This window comes from Sparus aurata, chromosome 2, assembly GCF_900880675.1.
Source record: "Sparus aurata chromosome 2, fSpaAur1.1, whole genome shotgun sequence".
NCBI classification, from domain to species: domain Eukaryota; kingdom Metazoa; phylum Chordata; class Actinopteri; order Spariformes; family Sparidae; genus Sparus; species Sparus aurata.
The window spans coordinates 27,522,556-27,532,280 of NC_044188.1; the positions used below are offsets into that span (position 1 = coordinate 27,522,556).

The following is a 9,725-nucleotide window of genomic DNA, read 5'->3' on the forward strand; positions in this document are numbered from 1 at the left end:
CTATGCAGGGCCTCCCGGCCCCGGGAAACGTGGTGGCCCACTCCACCAGGAGTGTAGCCACCTCCTGGGCTGCTCTGCGGGGGGTCCCCTTTTCTGACATCTGTGCAGCAGCTTCTTGGAGTGCTCCCTGTACCTTTGCCAGATTTTATAGGGTCAACGTGGCGTCGCCCTCTCCACTGGGCTCCGCTGTGCTCTCGGCTGCTGGACGAGGAGTGGTGGAGCCCTCGGTTCCTTGCGACGCTGATGGTACTAGTCATCCAAGGTGAAGACCGTGGTGACGGTCTGAGTGAGGTCGAAATAGATCGTAAGTTATGACTATAACTATGGATCTATGAGACCGAACGATGACCGTCACCATCTCTTGTCGCTCAGAACGGGCTGAGGCGTTCCAGGCAAGAGGGAGAGGCGTGCTCACCTGGATGCTTTTGTAGGCGGCGAGTCAAGCCTCCTTAAGGTCAGTCACATGACTTTGTTGTTATATGGTCTCGAGGATAGGGAGATGATGGTATCATTCAAGGTGAAGACCGTGGTGACGGTCATCGTTCGGTCTCATAGATCCATAGTTATAGTCATAACTTACGTTATCAGCAAACGGGCACGCCACGAGAGAGTGTCCCGCAAAATGATCGATGGCAAAACAAATGTCCGTCACCGTGAGTGACAGCAGAGATGAGGAGTTATCTGTGAGTGCTGGTCGGCTGAATCGTTTCCTCCGCCGCAACAACTTCACCTGCAGAAGACAACTATTGCCCAGCAGGATGCCGGAGAATTCACCGAGGAGCTGGCGAAGTTTGTGACATTTTCATCCCGGATTTTTGAGAGGAAGGAATTAAACGCCTGTCCCAAATTGCTGCCTGGTCCCAAATAAACGCCCGGTCTTTCAAGTGATTGAAATAAATAAATGCCCCGGCTATTATTTATTTTCCCTTCAGTGTGAGAGACACTATTGTGGCCGCAGTGAAAACATTTTATAAAAAATACAAAAGAAAAAAAAATCAACATCTTTGTTATAACTTGGGCAATAAAAATAAGCATTTTCTGTTTATCTGTGCAGTATTGATTTAGTTCGGGAAATTTCGAGACCGCGATAGAACATTAACGTCAGCTCAGAGTTCACTCATCTGGGACTAGAAAATCCTTTCTGTTGCTAGGTCGTTACTACGGGTTGGATTATTTGCTGGAATGGTAAACTACGTTCCATTACACATGTGAGTCTACTGACGTGACTGATTTTGTTTCAGTTATTAGTCAGACCCCATGTGTTTTCATGGAAACGCGACGCACACTGGCAAAAACCTTTAAAATTTGAGAGCAAAATTTCCATCAACATGGATATATTTTGATTGTACATTTTATTTGTGTTGGTATTAGTTGTATAATCGCAATATTACCCTCGAGGGTGTGCTTTAACGTCATTTGAGCACTTCAGTGCTGCTTGCGGACGGTCCTGACCGCATCACTTTCGTGCTCAAATGACGTTAAAGCACAGCCTCGAGGGTAATATTGCTTAAATAAAAATATATCCATGTTGATGGACAATTTGCTCTCAAATTTTAAAGGTTTTTGCGAGTGTCAGTGTGCGTCGCATTTCCATGGAAACACATGGGGTCTGACTTATAACTGAAACAAAATCAGTCACGTCAGTAGACTCATATGTGTAATGGAACGTAGTTTACCACTACAGCAAATAATCTAACCCTTACTGTACGTCAGTGGCGGTTCTAGACCAGTTTTTTAGGGGGGCCAGGTTGGGGCCAGCTTTTTTGTTAGGGGGCACATACAACCTGGAAAAAAGGATACATCCCTCATTCAGACAAAGCAGTGTTTACAATTTCAGCAATTTTGATTGGGTAGTAAACTGCTGAGACACTTTATTTCTGGCTTTCCCTTCAGAACAAAATCATTGCAAGAAACCTGTCATTGTATTATTGATGCAGACTCACTGTCAGGGGGGTCCAGACTCAGAGTTACGGGGGTACTGGCCCCTGTTGCCCGCCCCCCCCCCCACTCAGAACCGCCCCTAACGACCTAGCAACAGAGAGGATTTTCTAGTCCCAGATTAGTGAACGTAAAATACCAAATAATAGCCGGGGCGTTTATTTGTTTCAATCACTTAACAGACCAGGCGTTTATTTGGGACCAGGCGTTTATTTGGGACAGGCGTTTAATTCCTTCCTCTCATCGGAGGAAGTGATTTATCCAACCAGCACTCGCAGCAAACTCCTCATCTCTGCTGTCACTCACGGTGGCGTACATTTCTTTCTCCATCGCCCTGATCATTTTGCGGGACACTCTCTCATGTCGTGCCTGTTTACTGATAACCCATTCCCACATATTTATCTCAAGCTCCTCAATAGCCTTCTTCCTTCCTCTACCAGGCAGCCTGGTCTTGTTACTGTCCTCATTGGACAGACGCTGAAGCTCAGTTTTATTTTTTCGGCAATCTCTCACTCTCTTGGGGTCGACAGAGAAACGTCTAGCAGCTTCTTCTACGAGTTTTCCTCTGCATATTTTACTGCAAAAAGTTTGAATTTCAAGTCGCACTTTCTATTTTTTTGCTCCAGCTCTGACAGTTACAATCAGTGCGTTTACATGCACAGCTTAGTAGGATTACAGCCATAGTTCGACTATGCTACTCAACCAGACAACTGCAATTATCCGAGTATACACGCCATTGAGAAAATCTGATTATTGGGCCGAAGCATGTCATACCCCGGTACGCTAGGTGGCGCTGTACCCATTTCAACTAGTGGTAACAGAGACACCTCCGGCTGACCTCTTTACGTCACCAGCTGCCTCGGCATTCAAGAAATATGGCGTACACGAAGCGAGACAAAGCTACATCTTTGTACATTTTGTATATGGTGTACATGATAATTACACAAACTAGATGCACAATGGCGCTCTTTCTTGCGGTGATTTCGGAGGAAAGACGCCGCCGCCCGTCTACTTCCAGCTCACGGCCCCGGGAAAGAAATCACGCGCCTGTGCGAAACGCAAAATCCGATCCGATCTGATGGAACGTATACATGCAGGAGTAATGCGACTATCAATCAAATAATCAGGGTGCTTTAATCCAACTATGAGAAATCCGATCCGGTCCGGCTTTAGTCAGACTAAGGTGTATACATTCATCTTAAAGATCCGATCATAACACAGTAATTCAGTTTTCTTGAGTGTCATGTAAACTGAATGTTGCCACAGACTTGGCGGAGTAATATTTTGAGTAATGAGTCAGGTGTGCTGTCATGCTGATTTGAGTGCGGTCACTCTGGGTCTAAATTCCTTGTTGACCAATCAGATTGCTTGGTCGGAACTACTTGTTCTATAATTTCTGACCTACTTGTTGTATAATTCTTGTTGACCAATCAGATTGCTTGGTTGGAACTACTTGTATAATTGACAATATCACCACAAATTTGCTTACAAATGGCTGTAAGTAAATGTGCATTAAAAGCGTCATCTCCAAACTACCTGTGTCATTTTAAACCTTACATATGTGTACATATATATATATATATATATATATATATATATATATATATATATATATATACATACATATATATATATATATATATATATATATATATATATATATATTCGGATATGTTTATTTGGGTTGCAACAAGATAATACATTTTAAAATGGCACAAGGCTCAAAGTAACCTCTTCAGTTTCACTGACGTGACAGTGAGCACGGTTCCTGAGTTGACATGTTTCCTGTTGGTACATTTTTTTAACCCGGTTAAAATCTGACGCGTCAGACCTCACTTAACACTGGTAAAGAGAAGATTGAGGAACTGCTGCATCGTGCGCTCGGCTACATTATTAAAGCACACAGAGACATCTCTTTTCTCATCAGGTAGACATGAACAACACTGTGGAACCAGAGCCAGTTTATGCTGCGGTCTTTGGCTGTATCATGGTACTTGGGCTTCCTCTCAATGCTGTATCACTGTGGATATTGTTGCGCCGGCACAGCCTCAAATCCCCAAATGTGGTCTTCATGGTCAACCTGGCGATCTCAGACCTGCTGCTCGCCATCTCCTTGCCTACGAGGGTCTACTTTTACGCCACAGGCACCTGGCCACTGGGCCCATCGGTGTGTGTCTTGACCACAGTGATCTTTCGCAAAAACATCAGCAGCAGCGCCATCTTAATCACCTTCATCTGCGTGGACCGCCTGCTGGCTGTGGTGTATCCTATGAGGTCACGCCATCTTCGCACTTCTTCCAACGCCTGGAAAGCTGTTGCGCTCGTTTGGCTGTTTTTGATGCTGATAAACATTTCACGAAGCGTAAGCATGTCAAGAGCTTTGAAAAACTGCACTGTACCTGTCTGTTTTGATTACCATCCCTGTTGGGCTCCTTATAAACCAGCATGGGTTTATTTGTATGTTGTGTTAGTGTTCATCATGCTGGCTGTCAATGTTGTGTGCACCACTCTGGTGTCTTGGACTCTACACAGCCATCTCACTGACTCTGCAATGGTCAGCAACAAGGTGAATGTCATGCTGATTTTTGTCATGAACTTGGTCATGTTCACCATATGTTTCATTCCTTTGTATGTTGGGTTACTTACAATTAAGGGAACTGTAATCAGGCCTTTAGTATGTCTTGCTACCATGAACTGCTGTCTGGATCCGCTGTTGTATTACTTTTCTCTGGATAACTTCTGGAAGAAAAAAGAGGATGTGGATCTTGCAACAAGAGAAGAGTAGACAAAGGACGTGCCACAGTATTTTCATGAGAAGACATCAAATTCCCATGTCACATGCCCCTTTCTCTATTTTTTAGCTGCTGAGGTGTCTGATGCTTACTTGGCTTGAAGTTTGACAGTGCGACAGATTTTATAAAACTTGTCAGTGTTTGTTAAAGTTGGCGATTTAATACAAGATAGAGAGAAGCTTGGCTTGTTAATGAACTATTGCCATCCTCAATTCATACTAACAGGCTGTTATAGCACAGCTTCATGAAAGAGTCCTTCAGCAGTATCAGGAGAAATGATGACGATGATTAAAGAAGTTGTTTGACATTCTGTGAATTTGCTTACTTGCTAAGAATTAAATAGGAACATTGATACCATTCTCAGGTCTTTAAGGTAAATATGAAAACAGTCTTGAGGCAGCGAGGGTTAGCTCAGCACAAAGACAGGAAACAGAGCTCCATTTGAAGTTTAGACCAAAGTGTAAAAACATGGAAATAACTCGGAATTATAGGAAATACACTTGTTGGCTTCCTTGTCTAAATGTATATGGGAAGAGGGACACTAATTTACATGTCTGTACAATACTTATAAAGCTTCAGCTTTGATGGCAGGATGATAAGCTAGTTTCAAACAAAGACTGGAAACAGTGGGACACAGAATAACCAAAGTTAGGTACATATCATCGTTAGGAATGTTAAAGAAATGGTTGCAATTCGATTTAGTCCTCAAAACTCCTTGGTTGGGTTTAGGAAGAGATCAGTTGGGTTTAAACACCAAAAACTATTTAGTTAGCTTCATGGTTTGGATTAAATTACTTGTGTTAACTGTATTATAACGTAAGTTCAGCAGCATACAAAATGTAACAAGTTTCAGATGCTGTGTGTTTTCATATAAAGTTGAAACTTGTGAGTGAACACAAAATAAAAACACGAATTATGCAAAGACTCATCCATGAGAGTTGACATTTTTGTAAGCTTTATGCGTCTGCAGTTGCTTTGCTTTTTTTCATCAATGCACAGAGACAAGAAGAAGAAGGAGTCAGACAGGAGAAACATTTACAAAAGAAACAGAGGTGACACACTGTTTCATGTGTCTCCAGTATCACATTCAATATCACCATGTAGTTTTTTGTTATGGGGGTGATGAGATTCTCAACCACATCCTGACATAAAAGGTGGCTATGCAGAAAATATATTTCTATCAACCTTCCAATGTCAGTGGAGGCTATGAGCATTTCCCTTTGAAAAAGGTCACATTACATATTCAACACTATACATATGAAGGTTAAGGGATTCTTTAACAAAATCAACTATGTTTAACTAATGCTTTGCACTCAAACAATACACATATGAAAAAAACTCCTCTGACATAAATTGTAATTAAGCAATATTACCCTCGAGGGTAATATGCTCAAATCAGCATGACAGTACGCCTGACTCATTACTCAAAATATTACTCCGCCAAGTCTGTGGCAATAATGTATCCATCTCCATGGCAAGATAGTAACTGTCAGAGCTGGAGCAAAAAAAAGAAAAAGTACAGCTTGAAATTCAACTTTCTGCCGTAAAATATGCAGAGGAAAAGCCGGGAGAAGCAGCCGCTAGACGTTTCTCTGTCGACCCCAAGAGAGTGAGAGATTGGCGATAAAATAAAACGGAGCTGTCCGAGGAGGACATCAACAGGGCCAGGCTGCCTGGTGGAGGGAGGAAGAAGGCTAGCGAGGAGCCTGAGATAAACATGCGGGAATTAGTTATCAGCAAACGGGCACGCCACGAGAGAGTGTCCCGCAAAATGATCGATGGCAAAACAAATGTCCGTCACCGTGAGTGACAGCAGAGATGAGGAGTTATCTGTGAGTGCTGGTCGGCTGAATCGTTTCCTCCGCCGCAACAACTTCACCTGCAGAAGACAACTATTGCCCAGCAGGATGCCGGAGAATTCACCGAGAAGCTGGCGAAGTTTGTGACATTTTCATCCCGGATTTTTGAGAGGAAGGAATTAAACGCCTGTCCCAAATTGCTGCCTGGTCCCAAATAAACGCCCGGTCTTTCAAGTGATTGAAACAAATAAATGCCCCGGCTATTATTTATTTTCCCTTCAGTGTGAGACACTATTGTGGCCGCGGTGAAAACATTTTATAAAAAATATAAAAGAAAAAAAAATCAACATCTTTGTTATAACTTGGGCAATAAAAATAAGCATTTTCTGTTTATCTGTGCAGTATTGATTTAGCTCGGGAAATTTCGAGACCGCGATAGAACATTAACGTCAGCTCAGAGTTCACTCATCTGGGACTAGAAAATCCTTTCTGTTGCTAGGTCGTTACTAAGGGTTGGATTATTTGCTGGAATGGTAAACTACGTTCCATTACACATATGAGTCTACTGACGTGACTGATTTTGTTTCAGTTATTAGTCAGACCCCATGTGTTTTCATGGAAACGCGACGCACACTGGCAAAAACCTTTAAAATTTGAGAGCAAAATGTCCATCAACATGGATATATTTTGATTGTACATTTTATTTGTGTTGGTATTAGTTGTATAATCGCAATATTACCCTCAAGGGTGTGCTTTAACGTCATTTGAGCACTTCAGTGCTGCTTGCGGACGGTCCTGACCGCATCACTGTCGTGCTCAAATGACGTTAAAGCACATCCTCGAGGGTAATATTGCTTAAATAAAAATATATCCATGTTGATGGACAATTTGCTCAAATTCTAAAGGTTTTTGCGAGTGTCAGTGTGCGTCGCGTTTCCATGGACACATGGGGTCTGACTAATAACTGAAACAAAATCAGTCACGTCAGTAGACTCATATGTGTAATGGAACGTAGTTTACCACTACAGCAAATAATCTAAACCTTATTGTACGTCAGTGGCGGTTCTAGACCAGTTTTTTAGGGGGGCCAGGTTGGGGCCAGCTTTTTTGTTAGGGGGCACATACAACCTGGAAAAAAGGATACATCCCTCATTCAGACAAAGCAGTGTTTACAATTTCAGCAATTTTGATTGGGTAGTAAACTGCTGAGACACTTTATTTCTGCCTTTCCCTTCAGAACAAAATCATTGCAAGAAACCTGTCATTGTATTATTGATGCAGACTCACTGTCAGGGGGGCCACAGGGGGGTCCAGACTCAGAGTTACGGGGGTACTGGCCCCTGTTGCCCGCCCCCCCCCCCCACTCAGAACCGCCCCTAACGACCTAGCAACAGAGAGGATTTTCTAGTCCCAGATTAGTGAACGTAAAATATCAAATAATAGCCGGGGCGTTTATTTGTTTCAATCACTTAACAGACCAGGCGTTTATTTGGGACCAGGCGTTTATTTGGGACAGGCGTTTAATTCCTTCCTCTCATCGGAGGAAGTGATTTATCCAACCAGCACTCGCAGCAAACTCCTCATCTCTGCTGTCACTCACGGTGGCGTACATTTGTTTCTCCATCGCCCTGATCATTTTGCGGGACACTCTCTCATGTCGTGCCCGTTTACCGATAACCCATTCCCGCATATTTATCTCAAGCTCCTCAATAGCCTTCTTCCTTCCTCTACCAGGCAGCCTGGTCTTGTTACTGTCCTCATCCGACAGACGCTGAAGCTCAGTTTTATTTTTTCGGCAATCTCTCACTCTCTTGGGGTCGACAGAGAAACGTCTAGCAGCTTCTTCTACGAGTTTTCCTCTGCATATTTTACTGCAAAAAGTTTGAATTTCAAGTCGCAATTTCTATTTTTTTGCTCCAGCTCTGACAGTTACAATCAGTGCGTTTACATGCACAGCTTAGTCGGATTACAGCCATAGTTCGACTATGCTACTCAACCAGACAACTGCAATTATCCGAGTATACACGCCATTGAGAAAATCTGATTATTGGGCCGAAGCATGTCATACCCCGGTACGCTAGGTGGCGCTGTACCCATTTCAACTAGTGGTAACAGAGACACCTCCGGCTGACCTCTTTACGTCACCAGCTGCCTCGGCATTCAAGAAATATGGCGTACGCGAAGCGAGACGAGGCTACATCTTTGTACATTTTGTATATGGTGTACATGATAATTTCACAAAGTAGATGCACAATGGTGCTCTTTCTTGCGGTGATTTCGGAGGAAAGACGCCGCCGCCCGTCTACTTCCAGCTCACGGCCCCGGGAAAGAAATCACGCGCCTGTGCGAAACGCAAAATCCGATCCGATCTGATGGAACGTATACATGCAGGAGTAATGCGACTATCAATCAAATAATCAGGGTGCTTCAATCCAACTATGAGAAATCCGATCCGGTCCGGCTTTAGTCAGACTAAGGTGTATACATTCATCTTAAAGATCCGATCATAACACAGTAATTCAGTTTTCTTGAGTGTCATGTAAACTGAATGTTGCCACAGACTTGGCGGAGTAATATTTTGAGTAATGAGTCAGGTGTGCTGTCATGCTGATTTGAGTGCGGTCACTCTGGGTCTAAATTCCTTGTTGACCAATCAGATTGCTTGGTCGGAACTACTTGTTCTATAATTTCTGACCTACTTGTTGTATAATTCTTGTTGACCGATCAGATTGCTTGGTTGGAACTACTTGTATAATTAACAATATCACCACAAATTTGCTTACAAATGGCTGTAAGTAAATGTGCATTAAAAGCGTCATCTCCAAACTACCTGTGTCATTTTAAAACCTTACATATGTGTACATATATGTATATATATATATATATATATATATATATATATATATATATATATATATATATATATATTCGGATATGTTTATTTGGGTTGCAACAAGGTAATACATTTTAATATGGCACAAGGCTCAAAGTAACCTCTTCAGTTTCACTGACGTGACAGTGAGCACGGTTCCTGAGTTGACATGTTTCCTGTTGGTACATTTTTTTAACCCGGTTAAAATCTGACGCGTCAGACCTCACTTAACACTGGTAAAGAGAAGATTGAGGAACTGCTGCATCGTGCGCTCGGCTACATTATTAAAGCACACAGAGACATCTCTTTTCTCATCAGGTAGAC

The 9,725-nt window shown here is 42.7% G+C and overlaps 1 protein-coding gene across 1 annotated transcript; it reads left to right on the top strand.

Moving 5' to 3' along the window:
* Window positions 1-3,849: 3,849 nt before the first annotated feature.
* On the top strand, window positions 3,850-4,730 carry LOC115573801 (lysophosphatidic acid receptor 6-like). Its single transcript, XM_030404777.1, has one exon. The coding sequence runs from the start codon at window positions 3,872-3,874 to the stop codon at window positions 4,721-4,723; it is 852 nt and encodes a 283-aa protein (XP_030260637.1). The 5' UTR covers window positions 3,850-3,871; the 3' UTR covers window positions 4,724-4,730.
* Window positions 4,731-9,725: the final 4,995 nt, after the last annotated feature.

Excerpts from the sequence above, each read along its gene's own strand:
- LOC115573801 (XM_030404777.1), top strand. The coding sequence starts at position 3,872 with ATGAACAACACTGTGGAACCAGAGCCAGTTTATGCTGCGGTCTTTGGC.